At 37.0% G+C, this 21304-nt stretch overlaps 1 protein-coding gene across 1 annotated transcript in view; it reads right to left on the bottom strand.

Annotated features, from left to right (window-relative positions):
* Positions 1-21304, bottom strand: part of VEGFC (vascular endothelial growth factor C) — an 85650-nt gene that overhangs the window by 15346 nt on the left and 49000 nt on the right. Inside the window, exons 2-3 of the mRNA XM_027529937.1 lie at positions 12605-12818; positions 10718-10908 (exon numbers count right to left, since the gene is read on the bottom strand). Coding sequence (XP_027385738.1) covers positions 10718-10908; positions 12605-12818 — 405 coding nt within the window. The remainder of the gene's footprint in view (positions 1-10717; positions 10909-12604; positions 12819-21304) is intronic.

Genomic DNA, 21304 nt, shown 5'->3' on the forward strand with positions numbered 1-21304 from the left:
GGGCATTTCTGCTTAGAAAATGCATATAAAAAACAGTGCAAGATCTGGCATTATCTCAAGTGACACAAGGCAGAACAAGGCCTGACAGTGAAGGATAAGGCCCCATTTGAGATAACAGCTATTGCAGAAGACTGCATGATGGTTTCCCACCCCCAGAGCTCAGCTGCATCCTTCTTCCATTCAATGATTATTGCAAAACCAGGTTCCACCCTGGCATGACCTCCAAAGGGGAGACGGCACAGTAAAGGAGCATGATCAGTGATCACGTACAGACTTCAGCCATTCCTGGGTGGATAATGTCCACAATCAGGACCCACCCCAAAGCACCAGGTGTGTACTAGGGAACAGAAGTCTGTTCTGGTGAGACAGAGATCAGTAAAATGCACATTGAGAAGCATCTTCCCAGTGAAGTAAGCCTGGCCCTATACTTTCAAAGGGTGGAAGGGATTCTGGTTGGTGAATAGACTAGCTATAAGGATAAAAGGACAGGTGAAGGGGCACTAAAAAAAAAGTCACTACAGAGAACTGTGTATTTCCTGTAAATTAAACATTTTCATAAGCATTAGAACTGTGGAGGAGTTTAGGAGAAGAAATTATTTATAAATAAGGGAAATAAAAATTTAATTATTGATATTATAGGAATGTTTCTTGTTTGAGTCTACGTAGGTAATTGGCCAGGTGAATTAAGTTAATTTGATCAAAAGGAAGAAATAGGCTGAAAATTAAAGTAAAACACCTTTTCTTCTCTTGAAACACATTTTCCACCTCCAAATTTTGACCTGAGAGTTTTCAAGTGGTTTCCTTAATTCTCTACTTGACTGTGCCAGCGTGGAAACAATTTAAGGGCCCGGAGAAAGATGGCTCTGACCAATATTAAAAGGAGAAAGATTTTTGATAATTAGTTTTAATCATCCATCAACTTTAGAAAAATTAGAAACATTCACTGAGATGTGCTGTAGGTGTGGGCATTAATGAGTAATTGTACCTATGTCAGCTGAAGATAACAGTTTCATCAATCAATGACTGAAAACCATAGTTAAGTAATAAGAGCGAATTTGGAAAATAAATCTCTGTATATGTATAATGAGATTAGGTTAGAATTATAAACATACCAAATAATTTACCACAAATGCTGCTGGTAAACACGAACCTGCAGTTTAATTCCTTTATGGAATCTTTGCCTGCTATTTACATAACGGCTGAAATCCACACAGTGACTATAATATTCTTTCAAAAGAGTTAAGGTGTAGCCAAACATATTAGTGTTTCAAACAATAGATTCTTTATACTTTAATACAATAAAAATCTTTGTACTATCGTCAGATTGTTTAATGTGTGCACAACAGTACTTTCTACTTTAAATTTAAACTCATAGAGTGCAAAGTTTATGCACTGTGTTCAGTTTTAGCTAATAATTCTATGAATATACATATGTCTAGTAAATACTAATTGATGATGATAATTATAATTTGATATTTTGGACATGAGTTTCCCAAAATAGTTTGATGTCATACAGTGAATTGTTCTTGAACAATGGATGTTTAGCTTGTATATAATTTCGCATCTAAATAATAATAAAACTCACCATGGGGATTGATGCTATACTATCAGTATATGCCTTTCATTAAGAGTCACGGGTTTGAGAAGATGAAAAGAATTTACATAAAGATGGCATTTAAACATGGATGGAAATTGAAAAAACTTTTTTGATTGCGTATTCAGTAAAACTGTAATAGGAGGAAATGACAAACATTTCCAACTGAGAGGTCCTCATTTGTTATCAACTGGAATTCTTTAATAAGAATATTTAATGGTCCATTCCCACCAACAAGAATGGACTTCAAATAAAGCTTTAAACAATAGGTTGTTTACCCCAGCGTAGCAACAGTTGTAAAGCAACAATTCCTTTTTCTACTTCTCTTGCAGGCTATGTAAGATAAAGGTATGCTGCTGCTGCTAAGTCGCTTCAGTCGTGTCCAACTCTGTGTGACCCCATACACGGCAGCCTACTAGGCTCCCCTGTCCCTGGGACTCTCCAGGCAAGAACACTGGAGTGGGTTGCCATTTCCTTCTCCAATGCAGAAAAGTGAAAAGTGAAAGGGAAGTGCTCAGTCGTGCCTGACTCTTAGCGACCCCATGGACTGCAGCCTACCAGGCTCCTCCGTCTATGGGGTTTTCCAGGCAAGAGTACTGGAGTGGGGTGCCATTGTATAGGATTTCCTTTTTTGAGAAGATCCTGGATTACAGGTTAGTACCAAATTCTAAAGAATGTTTGAATATTTAGCTACAGATATGACACACACACAAAATGCCTTTCTTTACAACATCCTTTTATCTCAAAATATGACCAGTTTTTCTTCAGAGACTAGTATCTCACTACCGGATTTAATTTAAATATTCCAACTTTGAGCCTGTTAATTAAACGTAGACACAATGTGTAGCCCCAGAAAGCATGGCTAATAACTGCAGAGAAAGTGAAATGAAGTTGCTCAGTCATGTCTGACTCTTTGTGACCCCATGAACTGTAGCCCACCAGGCTCCTCTGTCCATGGGATTCTCCAGGCAAGAGTACTGGAGTGGGTTGCCATTTCCTTCTCCAGGGATCTTCCCGACCCAGGGATCAAACCTAGGTCTCCCGCACTGTAGGCAGACGCTTTACCGCCTGAGCCACCAACACGGCTTAAAGACTAATAACTGCAAAATCCAATAGAAAAACTACACAACATTTAAACAAATCATCCTCCAAATGGGAAAGAGGAAAATTGAGGGTTTATTTTTAACCTTTCAACTGAGTATATTAACCATATGGCCAGGTATCAAGAGGTTATGGAACTTAAGTTAGGTCTGGCAAGACAGCAGGTCCTTATTAGGACATCTGATAATGAATTCATTTTACATGTTTTTATACATAAAATGTACATACAGTAATACAGTTAAAATAAAAATGCCAATTCAGGAGTTCTAGAATTAATGAATAAAACTTGTGGACATGATCAGTACCTTAAGTCGGAAAAAAGTGTTATGTCTAATAGATGCATTAATTTTCTTCTGAAGGCAAATGTTATTCTTAAAGAAACTTCTGATAACTGGTATTGGTCGAATTCTTTTCCCACATCTGGAAAAAACCTGATTTCCAACAACTGTTCTTGCCAAATACTACTTAGCTAAAGATTCAAAACAAATTGCGTTCCACTTGTTAAATGCATATGAATGTAATAAATGAATCCTTCAGACTGCTAGTGTTCTGTTTAATTAATGGAAGAACTATCCCTGTCAGCAGTGCAAAATAATCCTCCTAAGTTTCACTCCACTGCTGCAGTTTACTTAGGATTAAGTGCCTTTTGCAGTGAAAGACAATTTTAGGAAACATTTACTTGAACTCCAACATATCTGTAGCAGTTTTGCTAATCTGTATGCTTAATTTCCTTATAAAATAACAAAAAAATAGAATGGCTGTTTCTTTTTAAGATGGCAATATGGAATTTTAAATAATGTGGTTCTTGTACACAAGAATGAGGAAAGGAAGTTTAGCGCCCAGACTGAGCCGCTTCTTCTGTCAGCATGAATGAACATGCACTGTTTCTTTGGTTCTAACTCCAAGATGTCCACGGGAAACCCATGGATTTAGCAATTCTTTTTTCATTCCCATCTTCAGTGAAGCTGCTTAATGGCAATACCAACATTTAAATAACTTTTTATTCAAATGTTGGCTCGAAAGCAGATGCCTTCTGTTTCTGCCATCAAATAATTTACATTCCTCAAAACCTACTTTCTGCTTTTTGGTTATCTGTCTTAAACATACAACTTCTCATGAGAAAATACACTTGAAGCATATGTTTAGGAACGAGGTCAGGAGGACATCCGATCTGTGTGACTTTTCAAAGTTGCTTAGATATTGTTTGGGGAGGACTTTGAAGCAGTTGTTGTCGATTAGCTCACTCTGGAATGCTTAGTGCATGTGGTTTTACTTTGCAGCTCACGGCTGGCTTCCTCACACATGCTGATAACCTGCCCCCTTCGTGAAGCACCATAAAAATGCTCTGTAAATTTCTACTAAAAACTTGGGTTGTACATTACTTAAGGTACATTGTCCTTACAGTTTATATGATTCTAGTTGGTGATTTGGTGCCAAAAGATGTCTGGAATTCCTGTAACGAAACAAAACCTTTTTTTTTTCTTCTTCAGAAAATACCAGTAAGAAACTTCCTTTTATGTTTGAAAACAATCATCACATGCTCCCATTTATACTACTCTGAAAATAAAACAGATAATTATATTAGGTCAAATGTCAAAGACAGAAACAGTGCCTTCAGCAGTTTCATGTCTTGCTCTCCTTGGTTTGTGAACCTTCTTGATAGGCACTGCATAGTAGGTGCTTCGCCACACTTGCTTAATTGAATTCAAATTCAAATTCTCCCTTTTCCTATAAAAAAAAACCTGAGTGGATTCTTCAGGTTGGAGAAGGGCATGAAGTTACAAAACCAAAGAGAGAAACAGATGGGACTATCAACGACTGAATGTTGGCCATCCCTCAGCATTGGCTTTCAATCGTCCCTCCTGATATGAGAATTCTCTAAGCAGTAACAACCACATCAAGGCTCCAAAAAACCATTCATCAATGTGAGGTTTCTTCCCAGATCTATAGCTGAAGATCCAATCACTGCTGTAGGATTCTAAAATTATGTGCCCAATATTCCTCTGGTTGGAGAAGGAAATGGCAACCCACTCCAGTGTTCTTGCCTGGAGAATCCCATGGACGGAGAAGCCTGGTAGGCTGCAGTCCATGGGGTCGCACAGAGTCGGACATGGCAGCATTCCTCTGGTATCTCCACCTACTTACCACTCAGATGATTCAAAATCAGCCTATTTAAAACTCTACCTTTGACCTCAAATCTGTTCCTTTTAATCTAAGGATTCATTCTATTTAGTGCCCAGTGTTTACTGTGTACCAACTACTGCACTGTTATGCCCCATAGTGATAACCAAACACAGTCTTTGCTTTCTTAGGGTTTAGAGCATGGGAAGTAAAATGATCTGACTGGTAAGGTGATGATGCTATGTTGGATGAGCAATAAAGACTGCTACTGAAGCACAGGACAGGATGCTGTGAAGATGACATTTATGTCCAGGCTTGAGGACGAGTAGAAATTAGCTAGACAAGTGGGGATATGGAGTGGTGTGTAAGGAGATGTTTCAAACACAAAGACAAGTTTACCTACACATTTGCTGTATGCTGGATCAGTGTCAATAGGCAATGTTACTGGAGAGTTTTGAGCAGTGTCAGATTTATCATTTAGAAAGAAGAAACACTGCTATAATGTGGCAAAGAGATTGAAGGGAAGAAGGAAGGGGGCTTTGACATCAGTTTGCAGCTGGTCCATGCGTAATGGTCCTGGTAATGGATGGATGTGGTCCAGACCAGGGTGAGGTCAGCAGATTAAAGGCACTGACGGATCCCAGAGATGTTGGAAAGGTATTGGGCTTTTAGTGAAAGGAAGAAAAATCAGATCAATGGACTAATAAAAGAATGGCATTATTTACTAAGACTGAGAATACTGAAGAAAGAAAAAGATTTATTTACTTATTTGTGAGGATGTGATTGGGGGCAGGGATAGGATGGGATCTAGTGTGTGAGGGATGGGATAGGATGGGATCAGACTGACTCTGACTGTCTGGGGGAAGCCCAGTCAGGAGGTTGAGTAGGTTGTGGGGAAACCACGAGAGAAGTCTGAGGTGGAGATGAAGACTTGGGGGAGGGATCCCCAGAAGAGCAGAGAGAGAAGTTGAGGAAGGAGAGCATGTGCAATCAGAGGAGGGTGCCCAGGGAAGGACCTAGAAGACTAAGTGCCTCCTTCCCAACTGACTTCAAATTTTTAATTGTAAACTCCTGAAAATCTTTTAAAAATTGAAGTACTAAAATGAAAACTACCCTACTATTTATAGTTACACAGTTAAAAACTGCTGCTTTCAGATCAGAATTTATAAGAACTGTGAAAAGTGATTATTGTAAGTATCAAGTCTATTGAAAAGGATCCAAACAAAATGGGAAAACAACATAAACCAACAACAATAAACCAGACAGACATCTAAAATGGTGCAGCAAATTCCGATTGTTTTTCTTGTGAGCAGATAATAGGGAGGAAGCAGGTAAAATGAATAGTAACATCATCATAAATGTATTATAAAATAATCCTAAATTCTGTGGTCTTGAGGTGAAAGAAGGTGAAATACAGCCAGAACTATTTCCATATGATATAAAGTAGACTTAATTTTCTTCCAGGAAAAAGATACCACATTTGATGTTTAAGTACTGAGGCTACTGGATCAAATTCTGTTTTACTTAAACATAGCACTTAAACTGGAGAAGGCAATGGCACCCCACTCCAGTGTTCTTGCCTGGAAAATCCCATGGACAGAGGAGCCTGGTGGGCTGCCATCTATGGGGTCGCACAGAGTCGGACAGGACTCAAGCGACTTAGCAGCAGCAGCACTTAAACTTAGCACTAAATGCTCTTAGCCCTGGAGACTTAGAATTTCTGAAGCCTAAACCCCTTTAGCAATGGAACCCCACTCCAGTACTTTTGCCTGGAAAACCCCATGGATGGAGAAGCCTGGTGGACTGCAGTCCATGGGGTCACGAAGAGTTGGACACGACTGAGCGACTTCACTTTCATTTTTCACTTTCCTGCATTGGAGAAGGAAATGGCAACCCACTCCAGTGTTCTTGCCTGGAGAATCCCAGGGATGGGGGAGCTTGGTGGGCTGCCATCTATGGGGTCAAACAGAGTTGGACAGGACTGAAGTGACTTAGCAGCAAACCCCTTTAAGGCCTCCAACATGGCAGAGCAGTTTGTATGCTGTGTTAATACTTGTCCGTACATAAAAACCTTCACTCTGATACCAATTAGGTGAATATGTGACCTAATTAGACCAGTGACCTAATTAGAGAATAAATATGCAGCGGTCACAGAAAACTACTAATGGTTTGTTGAAGACTAAATATGTTTGTTTTGCTTACTAACAAAGAACTGATTTTTTGTTTCTCAAATTCAGACTTTTACCTAAGGGACTCCAACTTAGCACACATGTAAACACATATTTAGTAAGCTGATAGTAAGAGAAATAGAATGTTGACTTTTGCTTGTATTAAATATAAATGGGAAAAAAAGGAAAAATTTATTTTCAATTTGTTAAACAAATATATCTTTTTAAAAGATGGAACTGCGGAAAAAAAAAAAAAAGATGGAGCTGCACTTTATAGTATACACTTTTGGTTGGTAAAAGAATCACTTAAAAATTACACAAGTGAGTTAATCAACTGTTTTAATATTATTAAACATTAAGAAATTGTTTTAAAGTCTGATTGAACACTTAAGGATTAAGGGTCAGAGAACCAACTCCCTAAAACTGTAGGGCAAATGCTGTGGGTGTGTCTGTATTTTCATTTCTTTTCTGGTGAGAGGGTCCATGGTTTTTTGGGGCTCCTATAAGGGGGTGTGCACTCCTTCTGTGGCGGGCACCTGGATGATTAGTGCTGTGGACGTGTCTATATCTTCATCTTTTTTCTGGTGAGAGGGTCCACGGTTTTTGGGGGTCCTATAGGGGGGTATGCACTCCCTCTGTGGTGGGCACCCGGATGATCAATGCATGAAACAGACCTGTTCTTCCCTTTGTGGAGGTGATAGACATTAATCAAATAATAATGACCCTATATTATGAACTCAATTATTATAAGGTATAGTTGTTGCTTTGAAAGAAAAATATTAGAAACCACAAAGAATTTTCAAGAATACTGAGTGTAAACCAGTCATAAAAATCTCCCCCAGGACTTCCTGGAGCCACGCGATACTTGAGTTGAGGTCTGAGGAGCTGGATCTTAGCAGGAGGAGACTAGAAGGCCAGGACGGCTCAGAGGTGTGTGCAAAGGTCTGGGGTGGAGGGGGAACTGAAGGAAGCCGAGAACACAGGGACTAGAAAGAGGGAGGTCAAGGGAGAGTCGTGTTAGAGGATGCGGTGGAGGAAGGCAGAGGTAATGATAGAGAATTTGGTCTCATTGTAGGAGCAACTGGGAATCGCTGAAGGCCTCTTACTCTGGAAACCGATAGCATCAGTCTTATGTGTTTGAAAATATCCTCGGGGGCGGTGTAGAGGATGGTTACGAAGCAGGGACGGGGAAGCCGGGAGAGCAAGGAGGATGGTGTTTCCTAAGTCGGAAAGTGCATCAGAAGCGTTTTGGATGAGAGACATGGTGCTGGACATGGGGATTCGAGACACTTAGGGGATAAAATTAACAAATTAACATCTGATTTGGTGACAGTCCCGTTAGAGACGATTTCCTTCTTTCTGACTAGAAATGACGTCATGCAGTAAGAGGGAAAACTAGAAGGTGCTTTTTATGGTGGTGGTGGTGTTTGGGCTTTGTTTGATGTCTCAGAGAAAAAGCCTGACTGAGGAACTTTACACAAAATGTTGGGCATCGGTATCTAAAGGATATATTTTGAATTACTTAATGTAAATATTAAAGTAATCATTAATGTTACTCTATAAAGCTTGAGACATTGTAAAACCAGATTCATTTAAAACACTCTCTAATTAACACACAGTAGAAGAATTTGTGGGGATTAGTAATGAAACAATAATATGAAACAACAGACTGGTTCCAAATGGGGAAAGGAGTATGTCAAGATTGTATATTGTCACCCTGCTTATTTAGCTTATATATGTGGAGTACACCATGAGAAATGCTGGACTGGATGAAACACAAGCTGGAATCAACATTGCTGGGAGAAATATCAATAACCTCAGATATGCAGATGACATCACCCTTATGCCAGAAAGTGAAGAGGAACTAAAGAGACTCCTGATGAAAGTGAAAGAGGAAAGTCAAAAAGTTTGCTTAAAACTCAACATTCAGAAAACTAAGATAATGGCATCTGGTCCCATCACTTCCTGGCAAATAGATGAGGAAACAATGGAAACAGTGAGAGGTTTTATTTTCTTGGGCTCCAAAGTCACTGTAGATAGAGACTGCAGCCATGAAATTAAAAGACACTTACTCCTTGGAAGAAAAGCTATGACCAACCTAGACAGCATATTAAAAAGCAGAGACATTTCTCTGCCAACAAAGGTCCATCTAGTCAAAGCTATATGGTTTTTCCAGTAGTCATATATGGATGTGAGAGTTGGACTATAAAGAAAGCTGAGTGCCAAAGTATTGATGCTTTTGAACTGTTGTGTTGGAGAAGACTCTTGAGAGTCCCTTGGACTGCAAGGAGATCCAACCAATCCATCCTAAAGGAAATCAGTCCTGAATATTCACTGGAAGGACTGATGCTGAAGTTGAAACTCCAATACTTTGGCCACCTGATGTGAAGAACTGACTTATTGGAAAAGAATCTGATGCTGGGAAAGATTGAAGGTGGGAGGAGAAGGGGATGACAGAGGCTGAGACGGTTGGATGGCATCACCGACTCAATGGACATGAGTTTGAGTAAGCTCCGGGAGTTGGTGATGGACAGGGAGGCCTGGCATGCTGCAGTCCACGGGGTCGCAAAGAGTCGGACACGACTGAGTGACTGAACTGAACTAAGTAATGAAAAATATCTTTGGATGTTGTCAACCGTTTACTTATTTTCGCCAAGTAAATAAGTGAACTATTGAAAACACAGGAATTTCCAGAAATGAACAATAAAATTCTAATACTACAACAGCTGTCATTCAAATCTATATGATATAAGCACTTAAAAAATAAAATTTCATCAACTAAATCCAATAAGGCAGTTCTAAAATGATAAATTATGAGCTCTTAATACATTTTGTTTTATTTGGTAAAATAATTTTTCAAAAATCTATCCTTTGAGTGTATTGCATATCATCCTAATTTTAAAAGAGACATAGCCCTTTATTCTTTGGAAAACTCAATTGGTATATCTATGCCTTTAAAAAAAAATCAATGCAAGTTGATATTTCATTGAAATGAAGTACCACAGTAATAAACAATATTGTTTAGGACGCATATCACACCACTTGACTGAAATATTTTTAAATATACACAACTAAAGATATTAAAAAAATGTATTTTACAATAATTCCTAAATTCCTCATGTTTATTTTCTGTAACTTTAAAAAAAGTCAACCTTTTTTTCATCAGACTCAGAATACCAAAATTCCTTTTAAATAAGAGTTTAACTTGAATATAAAAACAGCATTATTTTTAATCTTAGTATCTTTTAAAAATCAATACTACCTTTTGGAGAATATGATACTGTCATTAAGTTTTTCCATTTGATTTTTAAAACGTGGCTTTGATGCCACTATATAAACAGAGTTCACAAAGTATCAGTTACTTTTTTGGTGATAGTCTCTCATCAAAAACACAACTATTGAAAAATTAACTTCATTCTTCACAGACAATAGAAGCAGCTCTGAATTGAGCTAATTTATTTTAAAAATCTTTTTCTTTTGATGTGGACCATTTTTAAAGTCTTAATTGAGTTTGTTACAATATTGCTTCTTTTTTTTTTAATGTTTTAGTTCTTTGGCTGCAAGGCATGTAGGGTCTTAGGTCTTCGACCAGGGACAGAACCCACGCCCCCAGTATTGGAAGGCGGAGAGTTGCAACCACTGGACTTCTGGGAAGTCCCTGAACCAGGGCTCCTTGAAAGGGAGCAGAGGTGAAGCTGGGCCGGGGAGCGCCCTGCCGGAGCCGCGCACCTACCGTCTTGCTGAGGTAACTTGTGCTGGTGTTCATGCACTGTTGCCCCTCGCTGTTGCAGCAGCCCCCACATCTGTAGACGGACACACATGGAGGTTTAAAGAAGGTGTTTGTTGCTGCTCCAAACTCCTTCCCCACATCTATACACACCTCCCGTGGCATGCATTGAGTCTTTCTCCACTCATTATCAATACCTGTCGGGTCACAGGGAAGGCCGTAAGTTACTCAGATGCCAAAGTGGAAAAACCCACAGCAGTTGGAAGTCACTCACAATGGATTGCAGAGTTAAGATTTAGATATATAATACTTTAAAGAAATAGTTGACAGGATCCTACATTGCCTTGTGAGCTGGAATAGGATATGGTCTTTAACAGAGCAGCTAAAGGTATTTTCTATTAAAAAAAAAACAAACAAACACTAATGTCTAGTACCATGTAACAAGCTACATTAGTGTTATGCTTCCTTACAATTAGAATAATTCTACCGTACAAATATCGTAGATTCTACAAGACAATTAGAATAGATTCTACAGTACTTTACTTGTCCATGTGTGCTCAGTCATGTCCGACTCTTTATGAATCCATGGACTTAGCCTCCAGGCTCCTCTGTCCATGGGTTTTTTTCCAGGAAAGAATACTGGAGTGGGTTACTATTTCCTCCTCCAGGGATCCTCCCAACTCAGGGATCGAACCCTTGTCTCTTGGCTCCTGCACTGGCAGGTGGATTCTTTACCACTGAGTCACCTGGGAGATCCCTGAAAATTTAACATGTAGATGCTTATAAAACCCATGGAGATAGAATCATGCTCATTTGCTATTATATGTAGTATTTTTAATGTTGCAAAACAAATATAAACAACATGTTTAATTTCTCTTTTTAAACTGAGTTGTGAATGAGATGATGGCTTTGGTTTGGAAACTCATTTTTAGGCTGGTGACCATGTCTTGGTGATAGCTACTTGAAATGAGAAGGTATTTTCTAGCAACTGGGACATGTATCCTGAACAAAGTTTTTTTTCAGGGAAGTCAAAACTTCCTATTCCTTTCACGCTTTCTCTTGGAATTCTGTTTCCAGTGAGTTGGTGTTTTACCTATGGCACTGTTGACTCTTTAAAGACCTCATTACAGATGATGTACTTCTTACATGTTCTAGTTTATTTTTCTCCTATTTCCCCTAATATAAAGTTTCTACGAAAAAAAGATATAAACTGTGGGTTATTCAGTCATGAAGCCATTTTGTTTGTTTGCTTTTGTTTTCAAAATAATTTGCAATCTCAAACCGTTATATCAGTTAATATCTAACAACTGAAAGGAGTTATTTTTTAAGTAGCCCAACAACAGACCACCAGGGGGTCTATGCCACTTTGTGCAACACCATAATTTTTTGTGACTGCTGCTTAGAGATGTCTCATTAACTTTACCAAAGTCTAGCTCTCAAGTTAAGTTCCATCCAAAGCAACAAGAAACAAATAGCAGTTGACAAGATGATTTTGGATGATGTGGAAAGTAAACATTTCTATATCCAAAGCAAAAGAAAAGTTATGTGCAATTATTTTTTGTGATATAGAATGTTTAAGTGATTGAAGTGTTATAGTGTATAAAATTTGTTTGTATGTTTTAAAATTTTTCTGATGGGGTATCATCTCAATTAAAAAAAAATTAGTGTGCTGATATGCATGCACTTGTCTTTATTTTTTAAGAAACCACTTTAACCACTCACAGTGAAATCTTAAAGTTCTGTATTTGGAAAATAATTCTTTATTTTCTGTTTTACTTTTGGCCTTAAAGGTATTCAATAGTACTACAAATGCTGAAATTAAAGGATCAGAACGGCAATTTGCACTGGGTTGACATATGAAGCTTATTATATATTTTCTTTTCCCATACTTACTTCTTAAGATCTCTGTATTATAATGTGCTGCAGCAAATTTTAGAGTCTCTCCTGTCCTTATGTTGGTGTTAGCCTGTTCTGTACTATGTTGCCAGCCTCCTTTCCTTAACTGACACTTGTACATTTTCCAATATTCAGGGTAGAGCACAGTCATGAGTTCATCCACACTGGACACTGACCGCAGCTGCTCCTCCATTTCTTTGCCTGCATAAGCCTGTGGAAGAAGAATGCAACATAGTACTTCTCAGATTAAGGAAACAGATGCACTAGAAAACCTTCAGGCTTGTTTGATATAAATATGTATATGTGCATATATATATAAATACATGATAGATTTCTATTAAAATATTATTTTCCCCAAATTGCTTAACTTTTCTTGGTAAAATTATATTCATCTTTTGATTTGAATCAATAACACAATTTAAATTAAATATCACAATTAAAATATAAAATACACATTTGGTCATTAGGATAGAAAATTTTGAGACACAATTTTTAAAATAATTTCTAAAGTAGCTTATTTTATTTCTCATTGTTTTACAAAGTTGATGAATGTGTAAGTTTAAAAGTTATCTAAGCTTCTATTACCCTCCAACATAAATAAGATTAGATAAAAATCCAGTCTATGATAATTCTTTGTTTCACTTTTAGTAATTAACACCAATAAAATATAATTAAGCAGGATGCTTGAAATTAGGAATTTTAGTTTATGAAAACTATTTTAGAACAAAAGATCCCATTGATTTTAATAACAGAATCACAATAAGGTTTACATTTTGGTGGAGCCTTCCAGTATTTCCAAAAAGTCTGATCATCAAGATTTATTCTGCCAGTAAAAAGACATGCTACAATAGCTCAGAGAACATGAATTCTGCTAATTAGTTAACGGTCTATATTGGTGTATTCAATTAAGTAGAACATTCCAAGTTATACTGAAGTAGTTACCATATCTAAAAAAAATACATTTTTTTTTCTAAATTATACCTCGAAACTATGGTAAATGGGACATTGTTTAACTTTATATGCAAAGTGAAATACATCATCAAATGTTTATTTTTATATTTCCATGATTATCCCATCTTAAGTCTAACTATAGAAATAAATACTTTGGACATTAAGTCTCAAAGAGGTGTTAAAAATGCAGCTACTTGCCCCCTACCTCCCCTGCCAGGTATCTTGTATGACATCAGGAATCTACATTCCAACAATTTACAGATTTCCCTTTCTAATTTCTGAAGTACAAAATTCATTCATTTGCTTTAAAAATCAAAATACAGTTAAAATGAAAGTCTTTCCACCACACTCCAAGTCATTCTGATGTAGGTGATTTTTGTACTACATTTTGAGAAACATAATCTAAGATAGTTTTCTTACATTATCACAGAGCCTCCTAGGCAGTAGCTTATGAAACGGGTTCCTTCCTATTAGATAATAAAACTGGCCGTGCAGTTCAGCATTTCCCTCTTCCTCACTGTTGTGTGAATTGAGCATATGGATTCATCTCTTCAAGCCTGGTGTTGATAGTAATCCATGGTTTTCTTGAAGATTACAGGATGATACACCAGGCAGTTATACAAAATACTACTCTACTGAATACATCAAGAGTCAGGTGGACAGGAGATCTTAGCTTACACAAAAGTGACAAAATATCCTCTCACAGTCTCCCAATTAAATGTGTATGAAATATCTTTCTCAGGAAAATGGCACATGAGACACAAGATTCAAGAATCATCAACACTTCAGAATCTGAAAGGATTACTACTGAAGAGAAAGATGGCAAAATGCATAGGTGTATCTGTGTCACTGCCACCTGGAGGAACATGTCATGGGTGGGGTTCTGTTTGCCTGTTTGCATGACTAGCCCTTGAATACCCAGAATAATGCGAGACTGTGTAACTGGTGGGTCCCTGGGCCCTGGGGTACTACTTTCCCCCATGACTCAGCTGGAATCAAAGCCAGGTTTTGACCTAACCTGATCACATGAGTCTCACAAGAAACAGGCAGGAATGTTCTCTTTACCAAAAGGAGCTGCAATACAACACCAACATTGTGTGACACGGTGAAAGGTACACACCAAACTATTGCTTGAGAAGGCTGTTGGTGAAGAGGGCTTTCAGTTAAGTATTATGTGAAGTTTCATGGCAAATCACTTTTGTACTTTAAAATTTAAAAAGGAAAATAACTCTAACAATAATTACATCTGTAAGAGAAAACAATTGATTACCCAGTAGAGAAACAGAAGAAAAACATAAGCATATAAACTCACAACAGAGAAAATGCAGTATAAAAAATGAAAAAGATACTAGAAAATAAGTTACGCTATTTATACTCTTAGATTGAAAAAAGGCCTTTCTAGAAGTGAACAGGAAAACAAAATGTAAACTATTTTTATGGTAGAAAACACTAAACAAAAGACAGACAATAAAGTAGAAAAATCACTGGCAATACACATGACAGATAGAAAAGGGCTAATATTCTTAAAATATTATATGAACATATTAAGAAGATATAAGCAGACACTTCAATAGAAAACTAGACAAAGTGCTTGAACTGCATATTCACAGAGAGTAAATACAATTCATGTGTACTTGACAGCAGAAATGAAGGAAACTAGCGTCCCTTTCAGTCCTGGTGAGAGTATAAATTTGTATAGCTATTCAAGGAAAACGTGCTATTTCAACTTAGAAGGCCTTAGAAACAAGCTCCATTTTAGACAGTGAATGCACTTTGGAATTAAATTCCCTATCTAACAGGAGTGATAATATAATTATGCCAGAAATATGTACATATTTATCATGAGGCTGTCTATGATAGTGAATATAAAAAACAGCTTTACATACAATAATTAGGAATTGATTGAATAACGTACAATACAGAAACTAGCGCAGAAAGTAATGCCACTATAAACTGATGATATGAATATGTAATCTAGATGTGAACAGAGGCTCATAATACAGTCTATGAAAATGGAGAAAACACAGCTTATATATAATATACCTCTATACACACTGTTCATATATGTACATATAGGTACAATTTTTATTTCAGAAAACAATATATCTAGACAGATTGCATGCATGTGTGTATGTGTTCTCAAGAGTAAAATATATGTGGCAAAAAGTTATGTTCTTCAAGTTGTAAAATTAAGTTAATTATTATGTTCTTTATCTATTTCTATGGCTTCCCAGGTGGCTCGGTGGTAAAGAATACGCCTGCAACGCAAGAGACATGAGTTCAATCCCTGGGTCGGGACGATCCCCTGAAGTAGAAAACGGCAATCCACTCCAGTATTCTTGCCTGGGAAATCTCATGGTCAGAGGAGTCTGGCTAGAGTCTGTGGGGTCACAAAGAGTCAGACATGATTTAGGGACTAAACAACAACAAAAATATTTCTATATCTTAAAATTTAAATGTAAAGCTTTATTATCTGAATAAATATGTAACAGTAATCATCTCTAAGCATGTTGGAAGGCTACAGTATTTGCTCTCATTTCAGCCTTTCATTTACTTCACTCTTCTTATATCTGCACAGACCATGCCTTTGATATACTATTTGATTTAAAACAAATCCACTTCTGGGACTAGAGCCCCTGAATAAATAATATAATTTTATAAGACCAAAAAACCATTGGCAAAAGCAGAAGCTATCACAGGCAAATGTTATAAAAAAGCTTGATACTGAGTAATTTACTTATTCCCACTAGATTTTAGTTGCCATATTTGCATGGAAGAAAAATAAGCTGTAGTATCAAAAGATCCAGATATTCATGTTGGCTGCAGACCTTTTTGTTATTGTAAGTTAAAAAAAATAATACATATATATATAGTTAATTGATTGATGACTGCTTTACAATGTTGGTTTGCTTTCTGTCATACCTAACATAAATTAACCATAGGTGTACATATGTCCCCTCCTTCTTGAATCTCCCTCCCACCTCCTGCCCTTTCCCACCTCTCTGGGTTATTACAGAGCCCCAGTTTGAGTTCCCTGAGTCATACAGTAAATTTCCATTGGCTACCTCTTTACATATGTTAGCGTATATGCTTCCATGCTGCTCTGTCCATTCAGCTTACCCTCACCCTCCTCTCCCCTACCACTGTCCATCAGTCAGTTCCCTATGTCTGCATCTCCACTGCAAATAGGTTTGTCAGTACCATCTTTCTAGATTTCATATATATCCATTAATACATGGTATTTGTTTTTCTCTTTCTGACTTACTTCATTCTGTATAATAGGTTCTGGGTTCATCCACCTCATTAGAACTGCCTCAAATGTGTTCCTTTTTTATTGGCTGAGTAGTATTCCATTGTGTATATGTAACACAGCTTCTTTATCCAGTCACCTGTCAATGGACATCTAGGTTGCTTCCATGTCCTAGCTATTATAAATAGTGCTGCAATGAACATTGGGGTACATGTGTCTTTTTCAGTTTTGGTTTCTTCAGGGTATATGCCTAGAAGTGGTATTGCTGGGTCATATGGTGGTTTTATTCCTAGTTTCTTTTTTTTTTTTTTTTTAAAGAATCTCCATACTGTTTTCCATAGTGACTATATCAATTTACATTCCCACCAACAGTGCAAGAATGTTCCCTTTTCTCCACACCCTCTCCAGAATTTATTGTTTGTGGATTTTTTGATGATGGCCATTCTAACCAGTGTAAAGTGATATCTCACTGTAGTTTTGATTTGCATTTCTCTAATAATGAGTGATGTTGATCATCTCTTCATGTGTTTATTAGCCATCCATATGTTTTCTTTGGAGAAATGTCTGTTTAGGTCTTTTGCCCACTTTTTGATTGGGTTGCTTGTTTTTCACTATTGAGTTCTATAAGCTGCTTGTATATTTTGGAAATTAATTCTTTGTCAGTTGTTTCATTTACTATTCTTTTCTCCCATTCTGAGGGTAGTCTTTTCACCTTGTTTATATTTTCCTTTGCTTTGCAAAAGCTTTTAAGTTTAATTAGGTCCCACTTACTTTTGTTTTTATTTACATTATTCTAGGAGGTGGGTCACAAAGCATCTTGCTATGATTTATGTCATACAGTGTTCTGCCTATGTTTTCTTCTAAAAGAGTTTTATATTTTCTGGTCTTACATTTAGGTCTTTAGTCCATTTTGGATTTATCTTTGTACATGGTGTTAGGAAGTGTTCTAATTTCATTCTTTTACATGTGGTTGTCCAGTTCTTCCAGCACCACTCATTGAAGACACGATCTTTTACCCACTGTACATTCTTGCCTCCTTTGTCACAGATAAGGTGCCCATAGGTGTGTGCGTTTATCTCTAGGCTTTCTATTTTTTTCCATTGATCTATATTTCTGTTTTTGTTCCAGTACCATATTGTCTTGATGACCATAGCTTTGTAGTATAGTCTACAGACTTAATTGAGTAACATCAGATTTCATTCCTCTGAACCTCATTTTACCCCATAAATGCCAATAATGGTATCTTCCTCATGGAGTTTTTGTGATGATTCAAATAGACCTTTAATATGAATGTATATTATACATTTCATAGTTGGGAGTGGGATTACTTGTCATTTTACCATCTTTGGGGAGCAGAAGCACAGTACGGAGACTATGGTTTTAGATAAACTGTTTCAAACTGTAACTCTGAGTACTGTGCCAGCTCTAGGGCAGAACTTCTTTAGATCTGCCTTCTGCAATTTTGTTCTAAATGAGCAGTGATCTAGATACTGAGTTGTTAAGCATTATAGTGCTTTCTGTAAATCCAGGAAGAACAAAATCTTGAGAATAGGTATTACCTGCTAACCATGGCACATTCACATTGATAGTTTATTTTCAAGAAGTAAAAGAGGCTGCAGCAACCTAGAATGAGTTCTGAACCAAGGAAACACTAAATTCCTTCAAGCAGAAGTTCTATCCATATGAAAAGCTGGTCCTTTGTCAATGCTTTCTTGAATCTTTACTTCACCAGTGTTTTCCAGAATGCTGAGGTCATTTTCTTGAATATTAATATATTCCTTTTATTTTCCAAAGGGATTTGGTGTGTCTTAAAATAGTGTCTTACTAATGGATATTCAACTGTAATGGAAAGCCTAACATAATCTAAGAATGAATCCAACTTTGCATTCTGTCTTGGAGGGATCAATTAGGAGAATACTGTAATTACTCCTTTGTATCATCAGCAAGTATACATTTGTAGACTATAACCCATGTGACAGTTTTTGGAAGATTTTGAGATGCTGTGGCAATAAAAGCTGAGAGTGCAGTGTTGAAAGCAGAGCTACAACCAAGCATAAACTTCCTACAGCCAAAACACACCTCCTTCTTACTCTGCCAAGAGCCAGATGAAGCAAGATCTCTGATTCTAGAAGTTACATGATGAGAAAGAGCTTTGGGATTTTACCCACACTCTACAATTCTCTGTAACATAAGAATCATAACATGAAATGAACACCTGAGATGATATTGAAAGTAGGCTCTGATCAACTATATACACATAGTTGGTAAAAACTAGTTTTCCTCTTGCTGCTCTGTGATCACTAGGAGTTGTTCAGAGGTAGGAAGAAGACCCAAGTGCATGTAGGCTGCCCTTCCTCCAAGACCTGAGTGATTCCAGAGAGTCAATGAGAGGTGAAAGCCATGGCATTCATCTAGGATTGTTGGCAGTGGTCCTAGATTTGCCAGTGAGTAGAAATTAGCTGTTAATAAAACTACAGTCCCTTTGAACAACAATCTTAAGTTAATTACTATGCTGTATATAAAGTAGGCATTTATTTAATACTTTTATGAAGTTAAAAATTCATGGGGAAATGCACATAATTATGGAAATTTTCCTTTCACCTAAAAGCATATACTCTTATAAGATATTCACAATCAGAATCAAAAGAATGGCAAGAGTCCATCAAAGAAAGTTTTGACCATACTACTGGATTTTCATGAAGTGACCATAAAAGGATCATAGGTAAATCTGATTAGCTGTTTAATATATCTATATTGGGAAGACAGGGAGAAAAATTCCTTAATGTTCAAACTAGAAAATAAGGGATACATATTTCTTCTTAAACTGTCCATATGTCATTTTTAAAAGTCTGGCTCAAGTAAAATTTTATATTTGAAATAAGTGTATGTTTTCATAGACAAATTCATAAGATAAAGCAAAGGGAGGATGATATGATTAAATTATCAGTTTAATAAGAAACCAACTAAAAAGTTTGGAAAGGAATTATTTGTCATATTAGTAATCATATACAATCATCTGTTTGTCCTATGAAACCAAAATAGCAAAAAAACATAAAGCAGTTATCAAGATAAACAGCTTTATACTATTATTCGGTTTTCTTCCTTTCTTCTTTGAAAATAGGGTATAATCAAATCAGTTGAATAAGTGCTTGCATGGTGCATGCTAAGTCGTTTCAGTCGTGTCCGACTCTTTGGGACCCCATGGACTGTAGCCTGCTAGGCTCCTCTGTCCATGGAATTCTCCAGGCAAGAATACTAGAGGGGGTTGCCATGCCTTCCTCTAGGGGATCTTCCCGACCCAGGGATCAAACTGGAGTCTCTTATGTCTCCTGCAGTGGCAGGCGGGTTCTTTATGACTAGTGCCATCTGGGAAGCTCTAGAATAATCTGTTACTGAAGTTATTTATTCTGCCCCTAAAATAGCAAAGGAACTTGCTTATGCAATCTTTCTTATCTAATTATGGCATTTATTAGGACAGGTGAACGTGTGGATCATTCTGTTTTCTTCAGGTAACCACCCACTGTGGTCAAATTTATAAATTGTAAAAGTATGTTCTACTTATTTAAAGGCTTTAAAAACAAAATTTGGGCTAAGTGGCATCCTGGAGAGGGTTTAGATTTGAGAAATTGTCCAATACATAGTTATATAATCACATTAAAAATCATCCTTTGGTAAAAATCACAGATAATTCCAGAAAATCAAATGGCATCCTTCTAAGGAATAAAAGTTTGTAGATGTTTTACATAACCTTAGCAAATCATGTTACCTAATGTCTCAGTGAAGGTGTCAGGTCGGGATTCTCTTTCCCACGGGTCACCCATCATCCATGTCTACACCAACCTGATGTGCCACAGATAGGTAACCCTGGAAGCAGGTATTTAAATTTGAGTTTAATACTAGAAGTTACTAATTGGAAGTTTTAAATTTTGCCTAATCCTCTGACCTTTTTATTGTAAGTGCTGAAAAACAGTGCCATAAAAAGAATGCATACATGTCTGCTCAGGCATGTCCAACTCTTTTGAAACTCCATGGACTGTAGCCTGCCAGGTTCCTCTGTCCATGGAGTTTTCCAGGCAAGAATACTGGAGTGGGTTGCCATTTCCTTCTCTAATAATAAAGAATGGATTCTTTAAAATCCATTACAAGTAGCATAAGCTTTTTTTAAAAATAAAAATTACTTTTCTGGTTTACCAAATATATGACTTAAATAAAAAGTCAAATATGTTTCATTAAAATCTAAGTTAGACTCTTAGAAAATATTTTAAACATTCATTTTTAATCATGTTATTTTTGAGACAACTTTCTCATGTCAGTGTAGACTGACAAGTCTGCATTATCAGCGCAATGGATATGATACTCTGTACACAGATCCTTGCACTGAACACTGAAAACCTCTTACTTGTCTTTTGTTCTCAAATGAAATTGACTTTTTCCCCCTTAGGATAGTGAAAAGATTGCAAAAATATTAATTCCAACACTAATAGCAACAGGTAGTT

This window comes from Bos indicus x Bos taurus, chromosome 27 (assembly GCF_003369695.1).
Source record: "Bos indicus x Bos taurus breed Angus x Brahman F1 hybrid chromosome 27, Bos_hybrid_MaternalHap_v2.0, whole genome shotgun sequence".
Taxonomy (NCBI): Eukaryota; Metazoa; Chordata; class Mammalia; order Artiodactyla; family Bovidae; genus Bos; species Bos indicus x Bos taurus.